The 15,781-nt window shown below is 43.7% G+C and overlaps 1 protein-coding gene across 1 annotated transcript in view; it reads left to right on the top strand.

Moving 5' to 3' along the window:
- nrip2 (nuclear receptor interacting protein 2) overlaps positions 1–15,425 on the top strand; it is a 75,583-nt gene extending 60,158 nt beyond the window's left edge. Inside the window, exons 5-6 of the mRNA XM_086008991.1 lie at positions 528–580; positions 10,161–15,425. Of these exons, the coding sequence (XP_085865117.1) occupies positions 528–580; positions 10,161–10,280 (173 nt within the window). The 3' untranslated portion in view covers positions 10,281–15,425. The remainder of the gene's footprint in view (positions 1–527; positions 581–10,160) is intronic.
- The last annotated feature ends 356 nt before the right edge of the window (positions 15,426–15,781 follow it).

Here is a 15,781-nt window from a genome sequence, read left to right as displayed (position 1 = left end):
CCTTGATTCCCTTAGAGTCCAAAAATCTATCTATCTCAGCCTTGAATATACTCAATGACTGAGGATCTACAGCCCTCTGGGGCAGAGAGTTCCAAAGATTCACAACCCTCAGTGAAGAAATTTCTCCTCATCTCAGTCCTAAAAGGGCCACCCCTTATCCTGAGACTATGCCCCCTAGTTCTAGACTCTCCAGCCAGGGGAAACAGCCTCTCAGCATCTACCCTGTCAAGCCCTCTCAGAATCTTATATGTTTCAATAAGATCACCTTTTTATTTTTCTAAACTCCGGACAGTATAGGCCCATTTTACTCAATTTCTGGTCTTCCAGAGCACATGTTTCAGATTCATGACAATTAGTGATGGATTTGAAGGCCATTGTTACAGGTTAAAAGATGGAAGAATGTTCCATCTCAACTTTTTTGTGCTTCTCTGCTCAATCACAACCTGGAAAAGCATTGGTTAAATGATCTGAAGTTGTTCTGTCCTGCTGTTGGGAAATGTAACGCTGTTGTACATTTTGTTTTATAGATAACGATACATGTGAGCTGTCCCTTGGTCTTCAAACACTGCTGTCTCTCAAAGTAAGTAATATGTCTCGGACTATCTCTTTTTTGTTTCCAACAGTCTCTCTTTCTTTCAATCTTTTTCAATTTCTGTCTTTCTGTATGTCTCTTGTTCTCCATTTCTGTCATCTATCTGTCTGACTCTTGTTTCCATCTCTCCTTCTGTCTTCTTTTGCAGCTATCAGACCCACAGCTGGTGTAGAATTATTGGGGTAGACATTGAACCCCATTGTGCCAATTTTATGGGTGTAAAAGGGGCACAACAAGGGCCAATTTTTGGGACCAATGTCCTGTGCCTGAAATACGTCTAAAATTGGGTCTGATGATTTTTGTTACTGAGATACTACCCTATCTCAAACCTCTTTGCTCTCTGATGTCATCTAACATGTCATCACCACCCACTCCTCACATAATTCCCTGTTCAAATCTCTTCAGTCTGTTTTCAGCCCACAGCATCAAGATCGCTCTGATCAATGTCATTTGTGACTGCAACCTTAGCATATTGTCCCTTCTTGGCCTTCTCAGTTTCTCTATGGTATTCAGTACAGTCGACCACCTCAACCTCCTAAACCATCTCTATTCTGTGCTCCTCCTCTGTGGCACCATCCTCATTTGGTTTCATTACTACCTGTCCCACTGTAGTCAACACATCTTCTGCAATGGCTTCTCCTCCCACTCCAGTTACTTTGGCAATGTTTCATGGTTTTATCTTTGGCCTCTTCCTTTTCCTTATCTACATGATAACTGTCAATAAAAGCATCTGTATGCATGTCATGAGCTCCCATACATAAGCTGATGACACCATAGGAAAATTCCCCCCTGCCATCCTGCCGAAATTGGGCAGGGTTGCAGAGAATGACAGATATTCAGACTGTGCAGCTGACCACCGACACACCACCCTGACCGCAACACTGCCAAATTTTCCTCAGTTGTATTGGTGAGCTTCCTCTTGCTGGTGGGTATCCTGCCAGTAGCCCATCATGCATATGGAATGAGCCTCAACCCAGAAAAATGGGTCATGGTTGGGGCAGATGGGAGGTGGGGAGGACGATGTGGAAGTTGTGCCCCGCCAGAACTCAACTCCAAAGAGGAGAATCGCCCACATACATCCCAACCTAGAAAATTGGCAAAAGCTGACCAACCGCTTCAAAAAATGCTGTGAGTAATTTTGATTTTGGGCGATGGGCGATATCGAATCAGCTGCCCTTAAAATGGGCGATATCGAATCTGCTGCCCGTTACACTTTTCTCCTGATTTTCATTAACATTGAAGTCAATGGAAATGAAAATCGTGGGCGGTGTATAATGGGCGGCTTATTCGATATCTGTCACCCAAGCTCACAATTACCCCCGCCGATACTTGTTTTTCCTCAATTAAGCTGGTACTTTTCTTCCAATTTCCCAGTTCACACTGGCATTGTTCTCCCCTCCCCCCGCCACCAGTTCATGCTGGTACTCTCCTTCCCCACTCTCTCTCAGGTAATGCTGGCACTCTCTTTTCTGTCACCACTCCAAAGCGCATTCCCAGCTTCTCCCCAAAGCACACTAAAATTTTGCCCCTTCCCTTTCCCCTTCATTACCATCCATTACCCTCCTTTCAATCCTATCAATTTCCTCTCTTTTCTACCTATTCCCCCCTTCATTACCCTTACCTCATCCCTAAAACACGGCTAAAAGCCTCATCCATGCTTTCATCACCTTAAGGATCAACATCGCCAATGCTGTCCTAAGATAGAAAGAAAAATTATATAATGCTTTACATTCTCAGGACATCCCAAAGCATTTCACAATGAATTACTGAATCACTGTTGTTATTTGGACAAACACAACAGCCAATTTGCATACAGCAAGATCCAGTGACTAGCAAATAAGATGAATGACCAGTTCATGTGTTTTTGCTGGTGTTAATTGAGGGAGAACTGTTGGCTAGGACATGGGAACACTCCTTGCTCTACTTTTCATAGTGCCATGGGATCTTTTATGTCCACCTGGACAGACAGATGGGGCCTTGATTTGACATTTCATGTGAAAGAAAGCACTTCCAACATTGCAGCACTGTCTCAGTAATAGTGTGGGAGTTGAGGCAAAAATCCTACCAACTGAGCTAAGCTGACAACATAATCTCCATGTTTAAAACCCTGCCATCTGCAACCTATCCTGCATTAAGTTCTGCTCCCCTATCACCATCCTCGCTAACCTACAATGATCTCTTGTTCGCCCCCAAAATTAAATTTGTAATAATTGTCTTTGTTTACAGATTCTGCCATGTTTCTGTTCCTCCTTACCACAGCATCCTCACCCAGCCAGCATGTACCCTTCACTTTTGCAATTCCGGCCTTTTTTGCTTCAGCTTTAGAGTCATACAGTCATAGAGTTATACAGCACAGAAAGAGGCCCTTCGGCCCATCGTGTCTGCGCCTTCAACCAACCCTGTCCAATCTAATCCCATTTTCCAGCATTTGGTCCATAGCCTTGTATGCAATGGCATTTCAAGTGCTCATCCAAATGCTTCTTGAATGTTGTGAGGGTTCCTTCCTCTACCACCCTTTCAGGCAGCGAGTTACAGACTCCAACCACCCTCTGGGTGAAAAAGTTCCTCCTCAAATCCCCTCTAAACCTCCTGCCCCTTACCTTGAATCTATGCCCCCTTGTTATTGACCCCCCAACTAAGGGGGAAAGTTCCTCTTTATCTACCCTATCTATGCCCCTCATCATTTTGTACACCTCAATCAGGTCCCCCCTCAGCCTTCTTTGCTCCAAGGAAAACAACCCCAGCCTGTTTAGTCTTTCTTCATAGCTGAGACGCTCCATCCCAGGTAACATCCTGGTGAATCTCCTCTGCACCCCCTCCAAAGCAATCACATCCTTCCTATATTGAGGCGACCAGAACTGCACACAGTACTCCAGCTGTGGCCTCACCAGCGTTTTGTACAGCTCCATCATAACCTCCCTGCTCTTATACTCTATGCCTCGGCTAATGAAGGCAAGTATCCCATATTCCTTTTTAACCACCTTATCTACCTATTCCGCTGCCTTCAGGGATCTATGTACATATACACCAAGGTCCCTCTGACCCTCTGTACTTCCTAGGGTCCTACCACTCATTGTGTATTCCCTTGCCTTATTTGTCCGTCCAAAATGCATCACCTCGCACTTTTCAGGGTTAAATTCCATTTGCCACTTTTCCGCCCATCTGACCAACCCATTTATATCGTCCTGTAGCCTGAGGCTTTCCTCCTCGCAATTTACCACCCCACCAATATTCGTGTCATCTGCGAACTTACTGATCATACCTTTTACATTCTCCTCCAAATCATTTATGTAGATCACAAACAGCAAGGGACCCAGCACCGATCCCTGAGGTACCCCACTGGACACAGGCCTCCAGTCACAAAAGCAACCTTCGACCATCACCCTCTGCCTCCTGCCACTCAGCCAGTTTAGGATTTTTCTTTCTCCAGCTTCGATGGGTGAACTTGTAGCCATCTTAGCCCATGCTCTGGAATGGTCTCCATAAATCCATCCATCTTTCCCCTTCTTCAAAATCCTCCTCAAAATTAATCTCTCACCAAGCCTTCAGTTGCCTTTTCTAATTGTTCTCCTACCATTGCTCATTGTCCATTTTCACCTCTGTGAAGTACCTTAGGGTATTTTACTATGTTACAGTTGGTACTTAATGCAAGTTGCTCTCTGAAAAAGGGGGGGAGGGGTAAGGTGAGGGTAAATTTAGAAATTTAAAGAGAAAGGTCAAGGCAATAGAGCAGTGTAGCGATTTGGGTAAAAATAAGCAGAGTGTGACAGGAAGGGACAGAGAGTTTAACGGTAGCAGTACAACAAAGAATAAGGTCAAAGCAGGGAATAATGGTAAAAAATGTAAATTAAAGGCTCTTTATCTAAATGCACAAAGCATTCGTAACAAGATAGATGAACTCGTGGCACAAATAGAGATAAATGGGTTTGATCTAATAGCCATTACAGAGACATGGTTGCAAGGTGGCCAAGGTTAGGAACTAAATGTTCCAGGGCACTTGACGTTTTGAAAAGACAGGCAGAATGGAAAAGAGGGGGAAGTAGCCCTGATAATAAAGGATGCCATAAGGACAGTAGCAAGAAAAGATCTCGGCTCGGAAGATCAGGAAGTAGAATCAGTATGGGTGGAGATAAGGAATAACAAGGGGCAGAAAACACTGGTAGGAGTAGTATATAAGCCCCCTAACAGTAGCTGTACCGTTGGACAGAATATTAATCAAGAAATAGTAGGAGCTTGCAACAAAGGTAATGCAATAATCTTCATATAGACTGGACAAATCAAATTGGCAAAGGTAGTCTGGAAGACGAGTTCATGGAATGCATTCGGGACAGTTTCCTAGAACAATATGTCATAGAACCAACCAGAGAACAGGCTATTTTAAATCATGTACTGTGTAATGAGACAGGGTTAATTAGCAATCTCATAGTAAAGGATCCTCTGGGGCAGAGTGATCATAATATGATAGAATTTCACATTAATTTTGAGAGTGACTTGTCGAAGTCTGAAACTAGAGTCTTAAACTTAAATAAAGCCAGTTGCATAGGGGGGGCGAGTTGGCTAAGGTAAATTGGAAAAATAGATTGAAAGGTATGGCGGTAGATAAGCAGCGGCTAGCATTTAAAGAAATATTTCATAATTCTCAACAAAAATACATTCTATTGAGAAACAAAAATTCCATGGGAAAAGTGATCCAACCATGCGCTAACTAAAGAAGTTAAGGATAGCATTAGATTGAAAGAAGAAGCTTATAATGTTGCCAAGAATAATAGTAAGCCTGAGGATTGGGAGAGTTTCAGAAACCAGCAAAGGTTGACCAAAAAATTGATTAAAAGGGAAAAAATAGAATGAGAAAAAACTAGCAAGAAATATAAAAGCAGATTGTAAGAGCTTCTACAAGTATGTAAAAAGGAAGAGAGTAGCAAAAGTAAACATTGGTCCCTCAGAGGCTGAGACAGGAGAAATTATTATGGGGAACTAATTAAGAAAGGGAAAATAGAATATGAGAGTAAGCTTGCAGGGAACATAAAAACTGACTGTAAAAGCTTTTATAGATATGTGAAGAGAAAAAGATTGGTGAAGTCAAGCGTAGGTCCCTTGCAGTCAGAATCAGGGGAATTTATAATGGGGAACAAAGAAATGGTTGACCAATTAAATACATATTTTGGTTCTGTCTTCACAAAGGAGGACACAAATAACCTCCCAGAGATGTCGGGGAACATAGGGTCTGATGAAAGGGAGGAACTGAAAGAAATTAGTATTTGTAGGGAAATGGTGTTAGGGAAATTGATGGGATTGAAGGCCGATAAATCCCCAGGGCCTGATAATCTACATCCTAGGGTACTTAAGGAAGTGGCCCTGGAAATAGTTGATGCTTTGCTGATCATCTTCCAGCATTCGATGGAATCTGGAACAGTACCCATGGATTGGAGGGTAGCTAATGTTACCCCACTATTCAAAAAAGGTGGTAGAGAGGAAACGGGGAATTACAGACCGGTAAGCCTGACATCGGTAGTGGGGAAAATGCTAGAGTCCATTATAAAAGATGTAATAGCAGAGCACTTGGAAAACAGTGACAGGATCGGACAAAGTCAACATGGATTTACAAAAGGTAAATCGTGCTTGACTAATCTACTAGAATTTTTTGAGGATGTAACTGGTAAAATAGATAAGGGAGAACCAGTGGATGTGGTGTATTTGGACTTTCAGAAGGCTTTCGATAAGGTCCCGCATAAGAGATTAGCGTGTAAAGTTAAGGCACATGGGATTGGGGGCAAGGTATTGACTTGGATAGAGAACTGGTTGGCAGACAGAAAGCAAAGAGTTGGAATAAACAGGTCTTTTTTCGAGTGGCAGGCAGTGACTAGTGGGGTACTGCAGGGATCGGTCCTTGGGCCCCAGCTATTCACAATATATATTAATGATCTAGACAAGGGAACTAGATGTAATATCTCCAAATTTGCAGATGACACAAAGCTGGGTGGGCGTGTGTGCTGTGAGGAGGATGCTGAGAAACTCCAGGATGATTTGGACAGGTTGGGTGATTGGGCAAAAGCATGGCAGATACAATATAACGTGGATAAATGCGAGGTTATCCACTTTGGTGTCAAAAACAGGAAGGCAGATTATTATCTGAATGGCAATAGATTGGGAGAAGGGGAAGTGCAACGAGACCTGGGTGTCCTTGTGCACCAGTTGCTGAAGGTAAGCATGCAGGTGCAGCAGGCGGTTAAGAAGGCAAATGGCATGTTGGCCTTCGTAGCGAGAGGGTTTGAGTACAGGAACAAGGTTGTCTTGCTGCAGTTATACAGGGCCTTGGTGAGACCACATCTTGAGTATTGTGTGCAGTTTTGGTCGCCTTATCTGAGGAAAGATGTTCTTGCCATGGAGGGAGTTCAGCGACGATTCACCAGGCTGATACCTGGGATGGCAGGAATGACGTATGAGGAGAGATTGGGTCGATTGGGCTTGTACTCGCTGGAGTTTAGAAGAATGAGAGGGGATCTCATTGAAACTTATAAAATTCTGACAGGACTGGACAGACTAGATGCAGGAAGGATGTTCCCGACGGTCGGGGAGTCCAGAACCAGGGGTCACAGTCTAAGAATAAGGGGTAGGCCATTTACGACAGAAATGAGGAGGAATTTCTTCACCCAGAGAGTGGTGAACCTGTGGAATTCTCTACCACAGAAGGCAGTAGAGGCCAATACATTAAATATATTCAAGAAGGAGTTGGATATATTTCTTAAGGCTAAAGGGATCAAGGGGTATGGGGAGAAAGCAGGGACCGGGTACTGATTTTGGATGATCAGCCATGATCGCATTGAATGGCGGAGCAGGCTCGAGGGGCCGAATAGCCTACTCCTGCTCCTATCTTCTATGTTTCTATGTTTCTAATAAGGAAATGGCAGAAACGTCAAACAAATATTTTGTATCTGTCTTCACGGTAGAAGACACAAAAAGCATACCAAAAATGGTGGGGTACCAAGGGTCGAATGAGGGTGAGGAACTTAAATGTAATTAATAGAAGCAGAGAAAAAGTACTAGAGAAACGAATGGGACTAAAAGCCGACAAATCCCCTGGACCTAACGGCCTACATCCTAGGGTTCTAAAAGAGGTGGCTGAAGAGATAGTGGATGCATTGGTTTTGATATTCCAAAATCCCTAGATTCTAGAGTGGTTCCAGCGGATTGGAAGGTCGCAAATGTAACACCACTATTCAAGAAAGAAGGGAGAAAAAAAACAGGGAACTACAGGCCAGTTAGCCTGACATCAGTCGTCGGGAAAATGCTGGAAACCATTGTTAAGGAAGTGGTATCAGGGCACTTAGAAAATCATAACATGATTAGGCAGAGTCAACAAGGTTTTATGAAAGGGAAATTGTATTTGACAAATTTATTAGAGTTTTTTGAGGATGTAACTAACAGGGTAGATAAAGGGGAACCAGTGGATATAGTATATTTGGATTTCCAAAAGGCATTCGATAAGATGCCACATAAAAGGTTATTACACAAGATTAGGGTTTGCTGGGTTGGGGTAATATAGTAGCATGGATAGAGGATTAGTTAACAGACAGAAAACAGAGAGTAGGGATAAACGGATCTTTTTCAGTTTGGCAGGCTGTAACTAGTGGGGTGCCGCAACGTTCAGTGTTGGGGCCTCAGTTATTTACAATCTATATTAATGACCTAGATGACGGGACCGAGTGTAATGTATCCAAGTTTGCTGATGATACAAAGCTAGGTGGGACAGTAAGCTGTGAGGAGAACACAAAGGGCACGATCTTGCCAGCCCTGTGGAGGCGGGTATGGAGGCAGGGCTGCCGGAAAAATGGCAGAATTTGGGGGCGGGTGCCCAACCCGGCCCCAACCCGTCTCCGTGCCATCTTGCCAGGAGAGGGTAGCCATCCCACGTCGGGTACCATCTCCTTGGAGGCGGGAAGGGGATTCGTGCCACTTAACAGCCTGTTAACAGGTGGTTAACAGGCAGATAAGAGGATTATCCCCATTTTGAGCCCTGAAATGTGGGCTTCCCGAAGGCTCTGAAACCCGCCAGGGTCACCGAGGCGAGTAGTGGGTCTGCAGGGTCCAAAAGTGATGGGTGCAAGTGTGGAGAGGTGAGTATCTGAGGTAAGTGGAAAGTGTTAGAAAAAGTGTACTTAACTTTGTTTCTTCCTGCAGGCTTTAATTGGTGGGGATGCGGAGAGTCTCGCACCTCCGCGGCAGAGATGACAGATGGCTGTTGCATTCTCCAATGCAACAACCATCTCATTTCTGCAAAAGAAAGAGGTTTGATGAGGCCTTGAATTTAAGAACTCATCAAACTACAGAGAATGTCAGCATTTGACAGCTTCACAGAGCTGTCAAACGATGACAATTCATCTGTCAAAATTTTTTGACAGATGAAACGTCATACGTTGACATTCTCTGCAACCGGCTTTCCCTTAATTGGCCTGCTAAGCCCACTGGGCGGGCTTAACAAGGTCAATCAAGGGAAAATAGTGTGGGTTGGCCAGAAGTTAATGGAGGCGGGACTGAAACCCGACAAGTGGGAGTCCCGCCTCCAAAAGCTCCCCATTGGCAAAATCACCCCAAAGAGTCTGCAAAGGGATATAGATAGACTAAGTGAGTGGGCAGTAACGTGGCAGATGGAGTATAATGTAGGGAAATGTGAGGTTATTCACTTTGGTAGGAAGAATAGAAAAACAAAATATTTTTTAAATGGTGAAAAACTTTCAAATGTTGGTGTTCAGAGAGATTTAGGTGTCCCCATGCAAGAAACACAGAAAGCTAGCATGCAGGTACGGCAAGCAATAAGGAAGGCAAATGGCATGTTGGCCTTTATTGCAAGGGGGTTGGAGTATAAGAGTAAGGAAGTCTTGCTACAATTGTACAGGGCCTTGGTGAGACCACACCTGGAGTACTGTGCACAGTTTTGGTCTCCTTATCTAAGGAAGGATATACTTGCCTTGGAGGCGGTGCAACGAAGGTTCACTAGATTGATTCCTGGGATGAAAGGGCTGTCCTATGAGGAGAGATTGTGTAGAATGGGCCTATACTCGCTGGAGTTTAGAAGAATGAGAGGTGATCTCATTGAAACATAAAAGATTTTGAAGTGGATTGACAGGGTAGATGCTGAGAGGTTGTTTCCCCTGGCTGGTGTGTCTAAAACTAGGGGGCATAGTCTCAGGATAAGGAGTAGGCCATTTAAGACAGATGAGGAGGAATTTCTTCACTCAGAGGGTTGTGAATCTTTGGAATTCTCTGCCCCAGAGGGCTGTGCATGTTGAGTCTTTGAATATATTCAAGGCTGAGATAGATAGATTTTAGGACTCTAGGGGAATCAAGGGGTATGGAGATCGGGCGGGAAAGTGGAGTTGAGATCGATGATCAGCCATGATCTTATTGAATGGCGGAGCAGGCTCAAGGGGGCGTATGGCCTACTCCTGCTCTTATTTCTTATGTTCTTATGTTCACCATTACCAGTGGAAAATCAATAGCTCAGTTGTAGACATTTTCACTATATTTACCACTTTCCACGGAAAAAAATATTGTTATTTGTTACCCACAGTGTGTGATTGACTTGGAAAGGGGAGCACTGCTGCTGGGAAAGTCAGAAACACAACTACCATTCCTAAGTGAGCCAGAAGAAGAGGAGAAAGAGAATGATAACGAGGAAGAGAAAGAGTGAAAAAGGGCTCTAGAATCTGGTGTTTTGAACAAAAAAGCTCACATGACAGATTGACACCATAAGGTTATTGGGTCTCTTTCTTTTTCTGACCCTTTGTGACTGTGCTGTAATCTTTGGCTTGTCTTACTGCAGAATGAGGAGGACAGTTATGTAACCGCCTCTCCTCTCCTACCACCACTCTCCCAAATCGCCAAAAGACTGTTCCACGCCAAGTTTCTAACTGGTGTTGAGAATACTAGACCTTTTCATTCTGTTGTCTTTATTGCAGCTCCTGGTCTTGTGTACTGTGGCATGAAAAAAACACATTTGCTTTTTATAAAATAGTTTCAGCAATGGGCAACTAAAATTAAACTCAACAGTAGGTCATCTGAAAGATTACGTCCTCTTATGGCTGTTTTAGGTTGCCCAGTCTAGTGGTGCTATTGGTACCAAAAATTACAATGGCTACCTGGGTTTTTGAAGAATAAACCATTACTACTATCTGATCTTGTTGAAAGGTGTTGATGTAACAGCGAAAGTTCCTGACAGAAGCACTTCCTGTAACAGAAATAGTCAATGGAAAATCTGAATATATTTTTGAACTGAAGCTGATATTTCTATCCTACACAGATTTGCTTTAATTAAAAATGTATACAGAAAAATATTCCTGTAAAATTTTCTATTTAAAACAAAAGAAACTTCCAATGCTCAGCTGCAACATCATTTCTTAAGTAGGCATTGCAACAGCTGTGGCCTGTCAAAAACTTGAGAGATGCTGTATTAGTTACCAGCCTCACAGCATTATCCAGTTCAACATAAGGCCAATAGTCAAGACATTTTTGCCTCAGATCAATGATCGACAGACAGATGGACATTTTCAGTTTCTATCACCTTAAACTGCAGTCAGTTTGACATAAATAGAGCTTCAACAAATAAAGGCTTTCCCATTCACTACCACTGTATGGAATTCCAGTGAACTGAATCCTTTTCAATTCATTCACATTGTTTAGAATTCTGGTGGAGCAAACCTGGCCCCATTCATTCTCTTTTTAGAATTCCAGTGTCCAAATCCTTTGCCAATAAACCCTATTGCATAGCATTCCAACAGAGCCAATCTTCTCCCATTATAAAGAAAATATCATCCATGTGCACACCCTTACATCCATCATTCTGATTCCAGAACAACATGGGGTAAAAGAATCCCAGCCATGAGCACATCTTGCAAAAGTGCGCACTCTCAGCCCTATTGTTTTCTATTTTAATTAATTGGAATTTTTATTCACTTTTCCTAAGTTCAGCAGTCATTGTGCTTAGCATTTATCAGTCATCTCTCACACATGAACAATCTTTCATGCAAGCTAATGGATTTTATAATGAAGTATTTGAATTTAGATACAAGAACATTGTAAATGGTTCAATGGATAGTGGTTCATATTTTACAAAGAAGCAATTGTTGATAAGCAGCCTTAGAAGTCCTGAATTCTTCAGGTAAGCATTGGGCACACAACATCAGCAGTGCAGAAGGAACTTTACTCTGCATTTAACCATTGTTGACCATGACCTGGGAGTGTTTGATTGGATAGTGAGGTCTAGAAATTCGTCTCGGGGTAAATGGGCGGTAGCGGATTGGCCGCCCATTATACGCAGTGCCTGATATTCAGCTCCACTGCGTATAACGGGCGCCAGATCCGATACCGCCCAGTTTGCACCACTGCCCAAGACAAATTTCTAGCCCTGAGACTTTTCTTGCATTAAATGTGTGCTGTACCTGATCTAGAAGTGTTTGATGGGGCAGTATAAAACAAAAAGATTCACCTAATGTCCTCAATGTGCATTGAGTTCTCACCTAAACTGAGTATCAGTAAAATGTCTCCTTTGTAGACACTAGGCTTTCCCACAAACTAATTGGGAGTGCTTTAAACTGCAGGATAACATTGTATTAGTGGTACGTCACCATTAAGCTGTAATACTGGCACAGTGTTATGGCTAACAGTAGCACACTAAAGCTATACCTTACTCTGCTTCTCCTATCAAATGCCGCACAATATTTCCGTACCATGCCAGTGTGGAAAAAGCGCAGGGTTGCCCACTGCCTCTTTTTTTTCATTAGCAGAGTTGGGGAGTTCAAAATTAGGTTAGTTACCGGTTGAACGTTTTAAATAAATTGGCCATTTTGTAAAATCAATCTAATGGGCAAATAAAATACTGATCTAAGTCAAATTTTCATTAATTAAACCAGTTAGAGGGGAGGTGTAAATAAACACACTGTGCCACACCAAGCTCCTCTTCTCCCTCTGCAACAGTGTGAGTGCTACTGCTATATCCTGCTGAGAAATGCACACAGTGCCCTAACACCTGCGCATACCCAAGAGCAGCACATGTGAGCACTAGCTGATTAAAAATAATGACTAAAGTTGAAAGCCATAATTTTTCGAGCACTTAGCTAATATCTAGTTCATCATATTTGCACTTTCTCTTTCAAACTCCTCCTAACAATCAGCCTTGCCTCTCAAAATCACTTCTACCGAGCAGAGAAAAAGCCTGGAAAGCAGCAGAATTTCCCCAGTGCTGCTGAAGGATGAAATCAATTTGTTATTATTGTTCCAGTAAGTTTTAGGCAGAATTTTACTGTCTTTAATCTGCACAGATGAAGAGAGAAGGCAACAAAAAGCATCCCTAAATATACCGAATGCACTTGGCATTTTCCCATGTCACTGAGGTGAAACTTTTTCCACATTTCAACAAACATTTCAGTGCAACATAGTGGGGGGAATTTTAACCCCCAAAAATGGGTGGGTTTAGGTTGGGTGGGAGGTTAAATAGGTAGAAATCTGAATCCCGACCCCAACCCGCCCACTTCCGGTTTTAACGGGGATGGGGGGATACCGGCTCCCAGGAGGCGGGTTGGCACATTAAATATTATAATGAGGCTGCGTGCCTCATTTTGAATCTCCATTTTAAATTTAAATCTGGGAGGCCGGGTTTCCTGGGCCTCGGGGATACCGGCAACTAAAGGAAGGTGAGAACTGCTGGATTCAGGAGGTAAGTGCCTTTCCACTTACCTACTGGATCCAGCGTTCCTGCCTCGTGATTGGACACCTCCGATCCTTCTGATCTCCCCTGACCTCCCCCATGAGGCCTCCAACCGCCAGCCCCCACGAGGCTTCCAATCTCCGACCCCCCCCCCCCCCGGCCTCCCGTTCCCAGCCCCGAGCTCCCGAACCCCTCTCTGGCCTCCAATCCCTGGCCCCCGACCCCCTCTCCAGCCACTGATCCTCAGGCCCCGACCTCCCCTCCTGCCCTCCGGCCTTCAATCTCCGGCCCCCGACCCACCCCTCCGGCCTCCCGATCACTGGCTCCCGAATCCTCCTCCGGCCTCCGATCCCCAGACCCTGAACCTCACCCCCTTCGGCCTCCTATCCCTGGACCCCGATCTCCCCCACGTTCTCCAACCCCAGATCCCAGCCTTCCAACCACCCCCCCCCCCCCCCACCGATCTCCGACCATCTCCGATCCTGGCTTCCCGACCTACCTCCCTGATTCCCGATCCCAGCCTTCTGACCCTCACTTGATACCATCTTTCTGATCCACCCCCCTGATCCTGGCCTTCTGACCGCTCCCCCCGCCCCCGATCCCGGCCTCCGATCCCTCTCCCCCTCCTCTCTGCTCCCCGACTGTGATGGCCTACCCAGCCTCTCAATCTGGCTGGCTGTGGGGGGGAAACAGAGAAAAAAAATGTTTAATCTGGCCTTGTCGTTACATTTGCTAGGGAAACACGTTCTCCCGGGTTTCCCAACTGCAATCCAGCACCCCCTCTCCCTACCTGCCTCCAAGTTAAACCCTACTATGTGCCTCACTTTATCCAAAAGAAAAACAGTGCAAAATCTGCTGATCTTTGTCCATTTTTTCACCATTTCAGAAGGTGGCAACCATTAAAAAATGAGGACAGGGATATTCCTTCTCATGCTAGAGCTACTGGCCACAGAATACAGAATGTTTTTTAAAAATTCTATATTTTTGTTCTTGTATTTCGTTTTGCCGCTGCTACTTAAGTCTCCCTGGACAACATGATGTTCAAGCCTGGCACGGTTAATTCAGCTGTTAGGAGCTGTGCAACTGCTTGACTTCTGGGTGATTTACCTCCCTCCCTCTGGATAAAGTGTCTGGCCTTGACTTGAGGTCTACCCTTTGATGTCATGTGTAAGAAGTTAAAGTGGGAGAGGTGGGTATGTTACAGACACAGACCTGTGTCCCATCATCTTGTAGCATCGTGCTTTGGTGGCAACTAGAGTTCCCATCGTGGGAACCAGAACTTTAAAGATTATTATTAGCATTGACGCAAACAGCATGTGGAACTTGAAACACTTAAAGGAAAATATACATGTTAGTAATGTAGACTAATAGCTATGTACATTGTTAGCCTGAACATTATTTTATATACATTACTTATAAACCATTAATCTGGAGAAGAGGGCAAATGTTCAAGTTTGTCATGCTCCCTATAAATGGGGCAGTGTCTCCATGTGTTTTCAAAGTGCCACCCCAATTCATGTATTACATGCAGCTGAATCTCAGTGAACTGCCACTCTAAACATTATCAAAATCCATCAATAACTCCCTCAGAGCTTCTCTGTCTAAAACATTTAAATAGCCAACCATTTTGCTGCAAAAATATATTTAAAAAAGCACTTCCCACATCCGCCATAGTCTCTGTTTCTTTTGTATAATAAACATTGGAAAGCAAAGGAAAAAACTAGAATCAAAAGAGTATATTGATGGATTTGACTTGTGGGGGAAAATGAAGTCCAAACTATTTGCTACTTAGTAAATTGATTGGATCTATAATAGCAAGTATTGAGATTGGAAAAATCAAAACCATTCGGATTGTGTAACGTCAACATTCTTGCCACTTGACTTTGGAGGCACTGCATGGTATTTGGTTCTGGCTCCGGTGGTTTGTTTTATTTTGCAATACTATACAGGATCAGTGTTACTCGCTCCTGAATGCTTCACTGCACATTGCATTCTTCCAGGGTAGACTTTTCAGCATTATGCACTCATCAGCTAATTATGTTTGTTGACCAGTGTCTTCCCAACAGTATTGTATGTTACCTTGTTATTCTGGTGTTCACTGTATCATTCAGAATAAACTGGCGTTGTCAAACAGCAGAGTGTAACTGGGCTTCTGTTTTTCAACTGAAAAAAACCCACCGGTATACATAGAAATTAATTTACACCAGATATTGTTATTTTGGGATCCAATAACACTGGGCAGACTGTATGGTGGCGCACAAAAATCAGAAAGGTAGGGTCCAATCAGTACCAGCAATATTGGGCAGATAGGCAGAAAATTGCATTAAAATTTGTTCAGCATTGTCTTGACAGCAATGGGCAAATCAATTGGAGGGATTCACAGCATAGCTCAGTCTCATACTGGTGACATCAGTTTTTTTTTACATCGATCCCGAAAATAAGCAGCATGTATGGTGATATCTGCAAAGTTGGTGTTTGTGCTCGAGTCC

This window comes from Somniosus microcephalus, chromosome 16 (genome assembly GCF_052327205.1).
Source record: "Somniosus microcephalus isolate GS21.2 chromosome 16, FLI_Smic_1.0, whole genome shotgun sequence".
NCBI lineage: Eukaryota > Metazoa > Chordata > Chondrichthyes > Squaliformes > Somniosidae > Somniosus > Somniosus microcephalus.
The sequence above is the reverse complement of the archived record's forward strand: the minus strand, read 5'-3'. Positions and strand labels throughout refer to the sequence as shown.